Source organism: Diceros bicornis, chromosome 3, assembly GCF_020826845.1.
Source record: "Diceros bicornis minor isolate mBicDic1 chromosome 3, mDicBic1.mat.cur, whole genome shotgun sequence".
Taxonomy (NCBI): Eukaryota; Metazoa; Chordata; class Mammalia; order Perissodactyla; family Rhinocerotidae; genus Diceros; species Diceros bicornis.
In genome coordinates this window covers 47,227,226-47,244,397 of record NC_080742.1, presented here as the reverse complement: position 1 = coordinate 47,244,397, position 17,172 = coordinate 47,227,226, and the positions used below count along the sequence as shown (strand labels likewise).

The 17,172-nt window shown below is 37.1% G+C and overlaps 1 protein-coding gene across 1 annotated transcript in view; it reads right to left on the bottom strand.

Moving 5' to 3' along the window:
* Positions 1–17,172, bottom strand: part of DNAH11 (dynein axonemal heavy chain 11) — a 311,121-nt gene that overhangs the window by 205,259 nt on the left and 88,690 nt on the right. Inside the window, exons 30-31 of the mRNA XM_058534426.1 lie at positions 4,947–5,096; positions 1,901–2,134 (exon numbers count right to left, since the gene is read on the bottom strand). Coding sequence (XP_058390409.1) covers positions 1,901–2,134; positions 4,947–5,096 — 384 coding nt within the window. The remainder of the gene's footprint in view (positions 1–1,900; positions 2,135–4,946; positions 5,097–17,172) is intronic.

The following is a 17,172-nucleotide window of genomic DNA, read 5'->3' as shown; positions in this document are numbered from 1 at the left end:
AAATAAAAAGTAACAAAATGTCTGGTATGTAAAAAAATTATTTTTCTATGCATATCTATATACATAGATATATCAACAAAAATAAATAGCTACACTTATATGCAAATAGCTACATATTGCCACATATTTATATATATAGAGAGAGATGTCTACACATTCATATAAAAAGATACAGATAGACAGTAAATAGATAGAAGAAGACTTCTGATGTTTTTATGCCAAAATGTCATCAACGGTTATCTGTGGGAAGTGAATCTACAAATGTTTTCTAAAAATTATTCTCGTTTTTTTGCTATCTGTATCTCGATTTTCTTCTTCATCTTTAACAATAAACAAATCATGAAATTGAAAATAATAAAGTTGATATCAATAATACCCATAAAAATATCACTTACTGTTTTAAGCAATAAAATATTCTAATCATCACAAAAAATGAAAAATTGGAGGCAAGGGAGAGTTAAAGGAAGAGAGGAAACAATTAGAATAGATTAAGTAGAAATACGTTTGTTAAAAGATTTAAGTTTGAGCAGTGATTTATAACAGCTAAAATTTAAGAGAGGATATTATTTTAAGAATAATTAAGAATAATTAATTATTCTTATTTTTATTTATTCTTATAATTATAATTATAAATAATTATAATAATTCTTAATAATTAAGAATTTTAAAATATCCTTACTAAAATATATAATAAAAAGTTATAATAAAAGTACAAATATCAATAAATTAACCAGAAAGTTAGTTTTATAAGCAAATAGAATTCGTGCAATTTAACTAAATATTTCAGTTATTTATGTCCATAAAAAAAAAAAAAAAAAGTAACTACTTACCTTCCTCATCCAAGTGGCATTGACTAGAATTGCAGAGACACTGCCCTGGGAGGAAACTAGTCACTCCTTTCAATCTAATCCTCTATCTTCAAGCCTACTAAATAGAAACCAATGCCCCATTTTCTTAAGGATGTAAAATCGAGGAGAATATATTTTTCTCCAAAAGTAAATGATACAAAAACTTCTTTAGCAACACAAGTAAGTTAGGTGGTCTCCACCCAAGATTAAAAGAGCAAAACTGAAAGGAATAATCAACACACTCTAAAACTTAAAATTCTTGAATGTGTTAACAATACAAGTATCCTTCACTCTCCGAATCAATTTGATTTTCAAGGCACTGAGTTAAAAGTACTGCTAAGAAGAGAAGCAACAGGGAGTTGTGGAAAGATTCTGAACTCTGCTGGCCCTACCACTAGCACTCGCAAATTGTGCCACATTAGGAAAGTCACTTAACATTTCTAGATTCAGCCTTTATCCACTGAAAACAAGAAGGGTAGACTAATATTTAAATCCTTTCCAAGCCTAATATTCTTGTAATCTCTAAACTGAGAGAAAGGCCGTATCTCTGAATTGTTCCACAGCTAAGATCTGGGGTGCTTAAGGGAGAGGTCATAGCATAACAGGGATGAATAAAATGGAATTCAAAATAGACTATTTTCCAAAGTTGCTCATCTGTAATTTATAATTAACAGAAACCCAAAATACATGAAAATATTTGTCTTTGTTGAACAACCCTCCACCTCTTTGAATCATGCAAATCATGCATATATTTTCTAACAAATACACAATCAGCCTAGATGGAGAGTCTTACACAGAAGGAACGAAGTAGGCACAGTACCTAGGCATGAGTGATATACTAGAGCCTTGGGGATTGTGGACATGATGGGTGTTTTTTAAACCCATGTAGAAAATTAGAAGGATAATACGAAGGTAGAAAAGGAACCGTTAAACAACTGATGGCTAAAATCTTCCCAGCATGGTGCCTTGCACACAGAAGACACTCCATAAATGATGAATGAATAAATGAAGCTCACCTCTTCAAGTCTCGAAATCATGAATTTATGAATTACCTGTTTTTTATGGAAATCCTTTAGGGCCGTTTCGTAGCCTTCCTCCAGTCTGCTGAAGGCTATTCCTACATCCGTCGTCCACCAGATTTGTGAGCTAGTTAGTGCAACTTGAGCGGGGAAATCAAAAATCCACAGTTCCCTAGGTTTTTCCTCGTAGGCCGCTATGGCTTCTGTGATAGAACGTCGCACTGTTTCCTGCATGGTCTGTTCAAGTTGCAGAAGCCACGTTTCTACCTTTTGAAGCAAATTGAAATGTTTTAACACAGGCTTAACTGCGGAAGAGGGATAATTTCATCCTCATGGGCTCTAAAGCTATGCAGAAAGTGAGGCCTCAGGTGGATTTATTTAAAACCCATGTAGAAAACTAGCAGAAGGATAACTCAGAGAAGAAGGTAAACAACTGACTGATGAAGTCTTTCCTATGTGAACCTGCCTTCTTCCAGGACACTGCTCATCTTAACTCACTTACCAGCTGGCTAATCACTTTACACATCCTTAACAGAGGAGGTGTTCTTGATTATTCACTTTTCAGATTTGAAGACAAGTGGGTTCTAGACCAAGATTCCCTCTGGTAACACACAGTGTTTTGAGAACCACACATCACAGCCATCTGCAGAGTAAAATGCTAGAGTAATAGTCCAGAGCTTTGAGGATAATGAGAAATTGATTTTTTTAAACCTATCTTTTGATAATTTTAAAATCTAATGAGAATTCTTCTACAAAATCTTCATAGTTTTTAGTCTTAAGACAAAGTGTTTTCAGCAAGTATCTTAATTATATTCCCTGCTAGTTCTCATCTTCACACTTGTCAAAAATTAGACAGCAGGAGAGTATAAGAGATAGGACAACTGCTGACTTGTGAAAATTAATCTTTTTTAAAAAAAAATTCAAGTTTATTTTGCTCCTAAAAATATATTTCAGCCAGTTTTCCACTCTCTCCAAATATGTTTTGTTACATTTATCCATATACCTGTCTTCATGGGATGATATTATATGACAAAAGGATACATATACTACTAGCAAATAATCAACCATACCAGTAGGAAATTACTATAACAAATAAATTCCAAGGACTACACGGGATGCTGAAGATGCTACAACTGATTTCTTTCCCTGCCTCTGTGAAGATGGCAGTAGCATTCATTCCTAGAGCCTCTTTCTCTGGAGAACTGGGAAGGAGTGATATGTGGTCAATGAGCTGACAGCCTTCCCTCCTGAAAGAAAAAGGAAGCACGGCCCTGGCAATGGCCCCAACATCCTAAGAGCCTTCCCTTCTGGCTTCATAGCTGGGTTTTGTTCACATGTCTGAGTTCAGAGTCTCTGACCTAATCACTGCTTCAATCACTAAGCACAACTCTTAACGTCACCAAGCAACAAGTTCCTTCAGTAAATCAGATATCATTTCAGCATCTCTCAGATACTCTGGGATCCATGTCCTCAATATGGCCACGTGTTCTCAAGAACTTTCCAGTCCATTTGGGAAGACCAAACACACATGTAAGTTGATGTTCAGATGACTTTATGCCGACAATGGCAACTTAGCTCAGTATGATTTGAGAACCAAGCTCTAAGGAGATGCTTGCCTGGTCCTTCCCTTTTTGGTATTTTACCAGCTTCTGCCCAACACTCTATAACAACAATCATCACTTCCCATTATCACTAATTATGTGTCTATCCATTTGTTCAATGAGCCTAAGAGCTCCTCAAAGACAGGGGCCATGTCTTATTCATTTCTGGATCCCTAAAAGCTTAATCTAGCATCTACTACATGGTAGGTATTCAATAAACACTAGTCAAATAAAATTAGTCTAAGTTGGGAGGAACCAATCACAGAAGTGCAGAGAGAAAAAAGACATAAAGTCAAAGCAACTTTGCATAAAACAAAAGCAATTAGAAGGTGGATGTGGTACATGCTTGAACGTCTCTAGCATAAGCTGCTTATATAGAATAAATTAGAACACTGTGAAAACTTTCAACGTCAAGGGTTCCTGCTAGTGACGACCCTATCCGTCAGTTGGACTGTCCTCCTTCCAGGCACCATGCCAGTCGGCTGGCAGTCTGCGAGGGAGGGAGCAGACAGCAGCACACTTTTGTCAAGATAGTTTATGGTGACTTTTTCTAATCATTGTAATAATATCCTAAAGAGCCCAGGAGATCAAAAAATACATTTTAATCAAAGTAGTCCACCATCTGCTTCTCCTTCATTTGGCAAGGTTTTTCTGGTACAATATTAAAAAGCAATGGAGAGGAATAAAGAAAACCCCTGTTAAAAAGGAAAAAAAAAAAAAAAAAAGGTTGCCTTCACATTTCTGCAAGGGACACTGCCTCAACCCAAGCGGTTCAGTAACAGAGGCTACGGCCTCAGTCACTCCGTGGATTAACTCACGCTACACAAAAAAGGATGCAATTCCTCTAAATCATCTGAAAACTCCCGGAGCTCTTACGTAAACCATAATGAGCCATTCTTGCAGATAACCATGAAGAATATTTTTGAGGTAGTTGGCTGTGAGAAAAGAGAATATGCTAACTTAACTGTCTGTGCTCACAGTAATTAGAGTGTGTGACATCAGCTTGGTAGACTCAATCAACTTTATTTACGAACAGCCATTTACAATAAGCACATCCAAATCCTGAACCACAAGCCTTGTGAAAACATGCTTTACATCAAGGCACTGCTCCCCCCTAACCCTTCCCTGTACTCTGAGCGGTGATGAAAACAATATGCTTTGTAGGAGACTCAGTCACTGGGTTGCATTTGCTTCTAATTCTGGGGTCCACTCATTCAATCTGTGACAGACCCTCCTGTCTAGTTCAACTGCTAGCATCTCTGAGACCCTGTGGGGTGCTGAAGCCAAATGAGCAGAAACTGGGCAGCACGGCCGAGTAACCCTCTGCCACGCTGGACACAGGTAAATAGGAATCTCTGAGCACAAAACTAACTGGAGCCTGATTTGACATGAGTTGGCTTTTTCTTGTTCAATTCAACCTTTAAAATTTATCCCTGAAATACCCCTCTAGCATAGAAAATCTAGTAATCAAATCTTACATGGCCTGTGCATTCACAGTCAGCTTGGAATGAGACATATTCCTTTTCTTTGCTGTACATTCCAATCGCTCTGTGTGCAGGAACATCCTGATCCTCTTCAAACTGCAGATCTGCGATGCTGTCAAAGAGTTTCGCAAGATGCCGTGTTACCTATGACAAGATAATTAGAAAAGATAAGAGCATTTCTTAATGGAGATATATTTCGGTAATCTAGCAATGAAGCTACATGAATTCACAAAACTTTCTGTATATAGAGTTGTCTCAAAATGTTTTTCTTCAAAACATTAAATTTCAGAGTTTGAAATGACCTTGCTGGAGAGGTGGCCCGACACTCCGGTTGTGTCATCAGGTGTTGGGTGGTGAACGTTTACCATGCAAAGTCACCTATTTTCTACTTGAAGATTGGAGACCTCCCAACTTCTCTATCTGTGCCATATTCCTGTAGCAATCATTCTGCTGGGAATTTTGTGGTCAAGTTTTTAAAATTCAGACATATTATTATACATAAAAAAGCTATACTATAAAAAAGCTATGGTAAAATATCTGAAACATGAATGTAAGTTAGATACAATCTTCCTCTTGTGTTGAGTCCTATGTTATTGTGCAGTTGTTTTGATACTTATGTGAGCCCCACAGCATATCTGTTACATAAGCTGGATAGGATTTCCCCATTTTCATTGATAAGGAAATTCAAGCTAAAATATTAGGTGAGGGCCAGCCCTGTGGCTTAGTGGTTAAGTGCACGTGCTCCGGTACTGGTGGCCCAGGTTCGAATCCCGGGCGCACACCGATGCACCACTTCTCCGGCCATGCTGAGGCCGCGTCCCACATACAGCAACTAGAAGGATGTGCAACTATGACATACAACTATGTCCTGGGGCTTTGGGGGGAAAAGAAAAGGAGGAAGATTGGCAATAGATGTTAGCTCAGAGCTGGTCTACCTCAGCAAAAAGAGGAGGATTAGCGTGGATGTTAGCTCAGGGCTGATCTTCCTCACAATAAATAAATAAATAAATAAATAACAATAATAATAATAAAAATAAATAAAATATTAGGTGACTTTGTCAAGTTGACACTGCTAAAAATATGCAGCAGTTAGATTTTAAACCTCAAGTCCAGGCCACGTCGACAAAGTTCAAATTATTCTGGCATCATAACCTTTTACAACCTAAGTTGTGGGATCTTCAAAAGAACCCCCAATAAATCACATAGTGAATTCTATGAAGGTTCCAGACTATTTGAAAAATAAAACAAACCAAATTAAAATACATAGATTAGCATTTTTTCTGCTAGAGGCCAGTTTGGAGACTAAAGCTGAACCGGCCTCTACACAGAACACCAGAATTAGCAACACTTATCCACCCAGTCACGTCAGCATAGATTGGGACAGGCCTTTCCACCAGAAGTGCTGGCATGGAGGAAAGGAAAGGCGGATGTGCATTCTGTAGGTGGACTCACAAGGAGGAGATCAGACTGTCAATCAAGGAAGCCACTCCACCTCCCTTGGGGCGGACTGAGTAAAGGGCAGAGAGAGACCCAGAGGAGGTACTAGGAGTGGGGAGAAGCGGTCCCTCCTTACATGCGGTACAAATAAAAGCTGCTGAAGGGAAAACAGTTTGGTGGTTTCTCAAAAAGTTAAACATAGAATTACCGTATGACCCAGCAATTCCACTCCTAGGTATACACCCAAAATAATTGAAAACAAGTACTCAAATACTCGTCCACAAATGTTCATAGCAGTATTACCCACAATAGCCAAAGGTGGAACCAACCCAAATGTCCACTGATGGATGAATGGACAAATTGTGGCATACACATAACAGTGGAATATTATTCAGCTGTCAAAAGGAATGAAGTACTGATACACGCTATAACGTCGATGAACTTTGAAAACATCATGCTAAGTGAAAGAAGCCAGTCACAAGAGATCACATACTGTATGACTCCATTTATATGTAATGTCCAGAATAGGTAAATCCATAGAGACAGAAAGCAGATTGGTGGTTGCTAGGGACACGGGGGAGGAAGGAATGCAGAGGGACTGCTTAACGGGTAAGGGGCTTTATTTTGGGGTGATGAAAATATTTTGGAACTAGATAGAGGTGATAGTTGTACAACATTGTGAATGTACAAAATGCCACTGAACTGTACATTTTAAAATGGTTAATTTTATATTACATGAATTTCACCTCAATAGAAAAAAATAAAGGTGCTGATAACCAGAAGATGGTTTAAAGCTACATAGCATTTACCAGCATAGAGGTGCCATCTCTGTAATGAGTTTTCTTGACATACAGTTTAACTGGACTTGATAACTACCCCCATAGCACCTTCTAGGAACAATAGCAACCTGCCTAAATTGCCTGCGTGACAAGACCAATACCAATATTGGTAAAGAACTCCTTAAGGGTTATTTAGTCTTTGAAGCTTTTAGCCTTAACATTTTTGCTGTATTTGCAGTTTTAGCATTAAAGAAAATCGCAGCAAGAAATCTTCTGAGTTTGAAATAGATGAGTTTTTGAGACTCGCTCACTTCAAATGTAGACAGGGTGGTAGCTGATGATCACCGCTTGGGTTATCATATTCTCCTCCATCCCTGTATATCACCCAAAGGACATTTATATACAGAAAGTATCTCCAATAATCTAACAATTCACTGTCACAGCTGAAGTGGCCAGAAGTGCACAGATGTTTAATGGCTTCTCCCATGTAATAGGCCTAAATAATATTCAGGTGAAAAGCTGCAGGATAAACGAGACCTCAGCCATCAGACACCCTCACACATTATTGCTTTGGTGAGAAAATAGTTTCAAGAGAACTTCTAGTCCTGTAGTCAGTCAGTGACCAGGGAACGCAAATCCCACAGTTTGCAATCTGCCCATCACTTACACTTGGCCTGTTTGAAGTCAGATGTTTTCATATTCTGTCTTCCATTTGAAGCTTCTGAGATAGCAGGACTGTTTTTTAACTAATGTGGATCCTGTTGTCCTCAAATTCCTTCCATTTCTAATGAGATCTCTTTGTGTTTGTTAATAAAAAATTAAAATTCCTTTTTCCTAGTTTGGTGTTAGGAAAGACCTTTTATTTTACAATTAAAAAGAATACATAAAAATGAACATCTCATAGGCTCTTTTTATCTCACTAAAGAAAGAGAAAGGATTTGAACACTTCAAATCATAGCAAAGTCAGTAACTTCATCATATCTTAAGTAGGTTTCTAAAAGGTTAGCAACAAAAATTGAAATGTTGTTCCTTCAGTTTATAATTGACAGCAAATTAGGTGCATCCACAACTAGTGGATGGCTGAATAGATACACAGGCAGTCTCTGCTTCATGTGGTCATGTGGGATCATAAAAATGACCATGCGATCTTAATCACTGGGGAAACTTACAATTGTGCTCTGTCTGACCTTTAAAAAATTCTGTTAAAACATTAAAACCCCTCTCATTCTTGGTATAAAAGTACAGAGAAATAAAAAACTGAAAACTAATATTTATTTAGTACATTATAAAATATAAAAAACATTTAAAATTGTTTTGTTTCTTTGTAGAATGTTTATCAAGAGTAGTTTGAACAGCGCTTGCCTCCTTCTCATCTTATAACTTAAGATACAGAGTGCGCATCTTTTCTATGCCTTGGAGAATTCTCTCACTCCTTTCAAAGTGTGGATCAGTTGCCAATGCTTTATCCTTTGAGCTTGCAATGTCTTGAAATTTCTTTGCGAGTTTCTTTAATGTGAAGCATCTTTTTTGCTGGTGTCACTTCCTTTGGGACATCTTCATCCTTTTTTGTCACAACCACTGTTTTCATCTATAAATTCGTTTTCACTAAAATCCTCTGGCTGCATGTCTAGAATCTCTCCAGTGGTGGCGTGTTGTCGTTCCCAGTCAGCTTTTTCTTCTGTAACTACATCTACGTTTGATTCAAATTTCACTTCCAGAATTATCAATTTTCATTTCTTAGCTATACTTCCAACTTTACTACTAACTCCCTCTTTTAATTACCTATTTTTGTAAAATGTTACATGGGTTCATCATTGGGGACAAGGAGGTAACATCACATGCTTTGCTGCCTGTGTGTGAACCGAATAACAGATGTGTGAGGGCCAATCACTGACAGGCTTTGAAAGGTGTGACGTAGCTGGTCACGAGTCACAATGCACGTCTGTTATTTACACGGTGATTTTCTGGGACTGAAGAACTAGCAATGAAGTTTGCGCTTTCTGCAATTACTCAGTTAATATACCATAGTATCTGAAATTTGAAGCATGTTGTTGGGGGACTGGCATTATTTAACCAATCCTTGGTAACTGAAATTCATACATATCAAAACTGTGAACAGGGAGAGCTACCTACTTAAGAGCTTAAATTTATCTACCTGTAAATAAAGTAAAAAATATGTACTTATCTAGGTAATTTTATAATTTGAAATGCATAAAAATACAGTGATAAGATCATCTGGTCTACCCTATGTTCAGCTAGAAAACAAAAGGAAGAAAATGAAATTACTATAGCTTATAATTACATTCTTCAAGTTTATCACTTGCTTTTCGCCTATGTCTAATTTCATATTTGCCCCATCTGTGAAAGATGTTGCTGCTGCTGATTAACTGAGATAAAATAAATAGAAAGCCTTGGTAGGACTCCCGGCACAGCGAGCACCTCAGGATTCATTTGTATGTAGTCATTAACTCATTTATTCATAATGGTTATAATATTTATGTGAATATAAGTAATGTCCAAAATGTAGGCAGTCCTATCTATTGTGAATATTATCCTCTAGAATAAAATGAAAATCAGTCCATTATTTTTACATGTGCAAAAGTTTATCTGTCAAAGTTAGTTTGTTGCTGTGTTTTATTTTTTTAATACTACTACTCAGTATTGGTAACAGTACAGGAAATGAACATGCAACATTGTTGAAATTCTAAATCTGCAAAAACTTGCTAGAAGTTGGTTAAATCAGTTATGGCATATTCATATGATTAAACCTTTTATAAACATTAAACATCATATTGTAGAAGAACAGTCCAATTTTGATAATATGTTATGACATAAAGAAACAGACGTATTACAAAAAACTATAATCACTCAAAAATAGCATTATGATGTTTTGTCTGTGTATTTCTGTATTTTTCAAATTTTCAATAATGAACATGTAATTAGTTATGCAATCCAGGAAGACTAAATCAGTTTGTTATAAATTTTGTAAACCATTATAGCCAATACTAAGTAACAGGTACTGCTTGGTTTGCTTCTACTAAAAATAACATCATACTATATATCATACTTTGTAATTTGATTTTTCACTTATCAATATAACTTGGACATACATCTGTGCTGATTCTGTTTCTTCCTTAACATCTTTAGCATGTGTATGTAAATTTATATAAATGTGTTCACAATACAAATGCTGAGTTTGTTAATAACCTTTTGAAAATTCAAATATATAGCGACAAAAGTGAAAAATCATGTGTGTACAGCTTAATGAATTTTAGCAAAGTGAACACAACTCTTGTAACCACCAAGATGATGCGGAAATAGAATATACCTGCACCCAGAAAACTCCTCACTGCCCAGGGCAGTCACTGGCCCCTCCTCTCAAAAATGGACATTATCGGGGCCCACCCAGCAGCATAGTATTTAAGTTCGCGTGCTCTGCTTCAGTGGCCCAGGGTTCACAGGTTCAAATTCCACTCGCAGACCTACGTACCACTAGTCAAGCCACGCTGTGGTGGCATCCCACATACAAAAATAGAGGAAGATGGGCACAGATGTTAGCTCAGGGCTAATCTTCCTCAGCAAAAAGAGGAAGAATGGCAACAGATGTTAGCTCAGGGCCAATCTTCCTCACCAAAAAAAAAAAAAAGGAGATTATCTTTACATAAGTGGATTTATACAATTATACTCTTTCGTATCTGCCTTCTATCATTCAACATTATGTTAGTGAGGTTTATTCATGTCATTAAGTATAGCATTAGTTTTTCTGATCTTCATTGCTCTATGGTATTTTGTTGTATGAATATAACACAATGTATTTATCCATTCTACTGTTAAAGAACATTTAGATTGTTTCCAGTTTGGGGCTATTATGAATAATGTAGCTATGAAAATTCTTGTACACATCTTTTGGTCCACATATGTATACATTCCTGCTGAGTATACACTGAGAAGAGGAACTGCTGGATAATAATGTATCATCATATTCATATTTAGAAGATACTGTTAAACAGGCTTCCTGAGTGATCATACCAATTTACAGTCCCACTGGCTGGATATCAACATTCCCATTGCTCCACACCCTTACTATTATTTAGTATTGTTAGTCTTTTTAATTTTAGCCTTTTGGTAGGTTTGATCTCAATGTCTCATTGTGTGAATGAGTATATGTCAGAGTTTAAGGAAATATCTGTACAAATTGAAAAGAGAGGAAGAAATGAACATTTTACTAGGTAGAGTATTTCAGCCCAGGAAAGAGTTAGAGACACACCAACTCATGATATTTTCACCAGTCCTCCCATTGTCACTGATGTCAAAACAACGCCACAGCTGATATCAAGGTATCTTCAGGAAGGAAAAAACAAAACAAAAAAATAAGAAGTAAACAGAAAAGACTGGGTCCATGGATTAGTACTTGATAGTTACCTTTTTGTTTTGCTTTTAAATGTCAAGTAAAATCTTTTATTTTAAATCAGTAGCACATAGAAGTCATTGATATGATGAATGTATATCCACTTACTTAGACACCTATATGTGAATACATAACTAACATGTATCAATTAGCTGTTGCAACCTAACAAACTACCCCAAAATTTAGTGGCTTAAAACGGTAACAATTTCATAGCTCACAATTCTGTGTGTCTGCTTTTGGGTTGCCCTAGCTGGTCCCACCTGGGCTTCCTCATACACTTGTGGTCTGCTCATGACTGATGTTGGCTGCCCAGCCGGGGGCTTGGGCATGGGCATGGGCATGTGCTTCTTATCATCGAGCAGGCTAGCTGTGGCTCGTTCTTGATGGGGCGGTCATAGGTTTCCAAAGAGCAGTGAGAGGGCAAGCCCCAGTGTACAAGTGTTTGTGAACTTGTTAACAATACATTCGCCAAAACAAGTCACATAGCAATCTGAATGGAGAAATAAGCTCTACCCTTGATGAAAATTGCAACATCACATTGAAAGGGCATGGATGCAGGGAGGAGAAGAATTTTTACAATATTATATGTTAAGTACTTTTCTCCGTTCTTTACCTATTCTGTTTTACTTCTTGCTCAGAAACCAAGTACCTACTGTTTTCCCATTCAGTATATAAGGAAACTGAGGTTCAGAAAGGTAAAGCAATAACATAGCCAGTAATCAACAGAGCTAGGATGTAAACTCATGTCTATATGATTTCTTACCGTTCTGCCTTCTGATGGATGCCTAATGTGCCTGTTTTGTCTAGTTCTGTACAGTTACCATCTCAATGCTCATTTTTTGTGTAGATCCAGATTTCCATCTGGTATCATCTCCCTTCTGCCTGAAGCACTTCCTTTAACATTTCTGGTGTTGCCAATCTGCTGGTGATGAAATCTTTCAACTTGAATGTCTGAAAACATTTTTATTTTGCCTTCATTTTTTAAAATATATTTTCACTGGGTAAAGAATTTTAGGTTGATTTTTTTTTCTTTCAGTACTTTAAAGTTGTTGCTCCATTGTCTTCTCACTTGCATTGTGAAGCCTTTCATTATCCTTACGTTTGTTCCTCTGTACATAATGTGACGTGATGGATGATTTTTAGATTTCTTTCTTTATCATTGGTTTAGATCAATTTGAGAAATTTGGTATAGTTTTCTTCATGTTTCTTGTGCTTGGGTTCACTGAGCTTCTTGAATCTATGGATGCTTACTTTTCATCAATTTGAAATCTTTTGGCTGTTGTTCTGCAAATATTTTTTCTCACCACTTCCTGCACTTGGGTATGTCCAATTACACATATAGAACTTTCTTATATTTTCCATATCTCTACTTAACTTTTTGAACATATGAATACAGCTACAATAACTTTAATCTCTTTGCTAACTCTAACATCTGTGTCAGTTTTGATTGTTTATCTCCTCATTATGGGTCAAATATTGCTGCCTCTTTGCATGCCCTGTAATCTTTAACAAGATGTCAGAGATTGAGAACTTTACCTTGCTTGGTGCTAAATATACCTTTATTCCTATCTTCTTGAGCTTTGTTCTGAGATGCAGTTAAATTACTTGGAAACAATTTAATCCTTTTGGATCTTGCTTTTAAGATTTGTTTGGCAGGACTCAAGTAGTGTCTAATCCATGGCTAATTATTCTCCACTGCTGAAGATTCTAAGGAGCCCCTCCAGAAGTCTGAGGGGTTCTCTCTCCATAGTCCTTTCCTCTTCGGTGCTCATTTCTGCAAACTCTAACCACCTTCATTTCCTTGGACTCTCAGCTCTGGGCCCTCAATTCAGAGAGTCCACCAGACTCAGCCTGGTTCCCCCTCCCTGTGCCATGCCCAGAAACTCTCTCCAGGAAGCACACTGGGACCATCCTAGAGCTTACCTCTTTTGTTCCAAGTCTGCCATGAATCACTAGCCTCTGCTGCCTGATGTCCAGTGTCTAGAAAGCTCTTGTTTCATATATTTTGTCAAAGTTCTGGGTTTTTTCAAGCACAAGGGTGAATCCAGTTCCTGCTACTCCATCTTGGCCAGAAGCAGATCTCTCATTGTGGCTTTAATTTGCATTTCTCTGATGACTCATAAAGTTGAGCAATTTCTCATATGTTTACTGGCCATTAGGATATCTTCTTTTGTGAACTGCCCACTTCTGCCCACTTTTAGACTGGATTATCTTTGTCTCTTTGGTTGCAGGAATTCTTTATATATTCTTCATATGAGTCTTTTGTTTGTTTAAGGTATTACAAACATTTTTTCCCACTTTGTGGCTTGTGTTGTTAACCTCTTAATGGTATCTTTTGATAAACTAAAGTTTTAAATTTTAACATAGTCAAATCCATCAACCTCCCCCCATATTGTGTCCAATTTAAGAAATTTTTGCTCATCCAAAGATCATGAAGATATTCTCTCATATGTTATACATCATTTCATTGGTTTACCATTCAAATTTAGATCTACATCCACCTGGATTGATTTTTAGATATCGTATGTGGTAGATGACCCTTCCTCCCCCTCCTGCAAATTTACATCCAATTGACCTTAAAATCGTTTATTATTGTTGTTTGATTTTCTGGATAATACCCTCCTTGATGTGACCTGATTTCAGTTTTTATTTTTTATTTTTTCTCCTTCTTTCAAGTTCCATGATACTGATGAAAGCTCTGATCAGCTTCTCAGACTCTTGGCCATATCTTATAAATCATCAAATGTCCCAAGAGGAAAAGCAGTAGCAAATGTCAGGCAAATGTCTCTGTGGTTTCCTTCTGCTCATATCTTGGCCCCTGAAATCTTGACTTTTCTTCGATGCTCTTTAAGTGCTCTTTGATGCATTTAAACAGATTTAAATATTTTATCCAGGTTTTCTAGTTGTTCCCAGAAGGAACAGTACTCTGTTAAAAGCTAATCTGTTACAGCTGGAAGCCCTGTCCATTGAGTTTAAGCTGAAGCTGAATAACCTTTTATCAAGTTACATCAAACAAAGGCCAGGACCAGGAATTTGAGGTTCCACAGCAAGGCCTAAAACTCCTTGGTGGCAGGACCCTACATTTACAAGATTGAATATTTGGATCTCATAACATTAAAGTGGTATTTTATTTTAATCCCACATTGTAATAACCCTGGTTTTGTTGTGTAACTTATAAATGGGCTGTGGAGAGAATTCCAATTAAGGAGCTGCAATAGAACTCTAAGCAGGGGCAACACATTTGCAAAATGAAAAAAAAAAATTACACAATTTGTTATATTGTTACACAATTTGTGGTCAACCATATATTAACTATTTTGTGAGACTAATCAAGGATAATCCCCATTGGATATATAATTTATGACATATTTATTCAAATGTTAGATTGTCTATTTTCTTGCTCATGCCTAATTGCTAAGTCCTTTGGGCATGAGGCTGCCTTTATACAAAGACATCCATTTAAATTTGACATATTCCTAAATTCCTAAAGACATGTTCCTAACGAAGAGCTGCTCTTACTTGGCAATTTCTATGACAAACTACACTTAGGAGAGCTGCCTCTGTTCCTCACTGCTCAGTGGAAGGTAAATAGAGACAAAGGCTAGGGGTCAAAACCATGACCATCTTCTGTGTCTGTTTCCTTTTGCTGCCTCTTCCCCATTCCCTCCTCGGCCCCAACCTAAACTTGAGGGCAACCCCTTCCTCCACTTTAGGTAGCTAAAAGCCCTCCAGCTTTCTACTTCATCTAGAAAAGCTGGAATTTTTGGTTGATTTTATTTCAACTAAAACTCATTTACTCTTGCATGCTGTCAACTAATCATTTGCATCTTGAGCCTTGATCTTCTTAATTGCTTGAGGAGGACTAATCCTTGTTCAAGAAGGTTGTGACACACTATGAGTGAGTGATTAAGCTCCATCATCCAGATTCCTGAAACTCAGATGCTGAGACACTTTCCCTTTGTTGTGAGATAAGCAAATGGAAGCACTCTATGGACAGATACCGTGCTTGTGGGAATGTGGAGTCTTAGATATCTGTCCCTTTAAGACCCAGCAGTGCTTTTTATCACCTAATATTAAGCCCATTTCTCACAAGCACCTTTCCAAATGCCAATATTTACAGTCTATTAAAAGTACCAGTTTGGTGCCATCTGTCTCATCACTGCAATTTGGGGGATTTCTCAAAAGACAAGTTGGCAGATTTCCTCTTATGTAGATTTGGGCTGGTGCCATTGAAGGATATTTCTTGATGCAAACATTAAACACTTCTGAGCATATATATTCTTGATCTTGCCACTACAGAGAATGCATTGTGGCCTCAATTTCCACAGTAGTGGCTTTCTAGTAGCCACATTAAAAGCAATAAGTCAAATTAATTTTAATGTATTTTATTTGACCTAGTATATCCAAAATATTTTCACTTCTACAAGTAATTAATATAAAAATTATTAACGAGCTAATTTACATTCTTTTCTGCATAGTAACTTTTTGAAATCACGTGGGTATGTATATTTACAGCATATCTAAATTTGAAATTTTCATCAGAAATACTTGATCTGTATTCAAATTTCATAAAATATACAATTGCAAAAGTAGATTCACACACCCAAGTTGTTCCAAACAAACTTATGTTTTCCAAAAACTGAATCAAATATCAGTTTTTAAATTTAAATCAAGTAAAATTTATTGAAGTTAAAAATTCAGTTCCTCAGTTGCCACATTTCTAGTGCTCAATAGCTAGCAAGACGTGGCTCATAGTGACCCCATTAGACAATACAAATGCAGCTGATCACATTCAAAGTTTGTCTTTCTTTAGTATAGCTCCATCATGGAGAAGCTTTCACTAATCATCACGTAGGGAGTGAGGGAAGAGAAAACGTGCAAATTCTTCTAGGACAAAAAGATCTTTCAATTCACTAGGAATCAGTGGCTAAAAACATCTTGACTACACAAAGTGTCAGCTACTTTTAGGCACTGTATAACAACCTGGAAGGGCACAAAGGAGTCAACTGATGGTATTCCATCTGACTTTAACCACTACGCTGCTTCACTTGAATAATACAAAAGGATGTTTTTCTAAGGGGGAAAAAAAAATCAAAGAACGTTAATTTTGAATCATCTGCAACTTTAAACCAGTTGCATATAACTACCGCACCATGCCAATTAATCCTGCAAGTACATCTTTAAGTTTGTGTTTCCCTAAGCAACTACCAGAGATTTTTGACAACTGAGGTTAAGCAGCATCTATATCCACAGACCTTTAGATAATCCATGCCATTGGGAGGTCAGGGTGAATTTTGGGAGGAAAATGTCTTTAAAATTTGACCTTACACAAGCTTACCAACAGCTAATAACCACCGAAGGCGTTCTAGACACACCGAGTTCATCGCTCTGGCATTCCAACTCAAGTACTCTCACTTGGGAATTTCTGCTTACAGAATGGAGGTTGTCGTGATAGCAGACCTCCCTGGCTGATGAGTTCAGGCTGATCCAATCCCACGATTAACTGCAGAAACCTCCACTTTGACCAGCACTCTTAAATTGAGTGCGGGTGGGTGGAGGAGGGGGGCCTGGAAGAATTCGAGTCATTCACGAGATG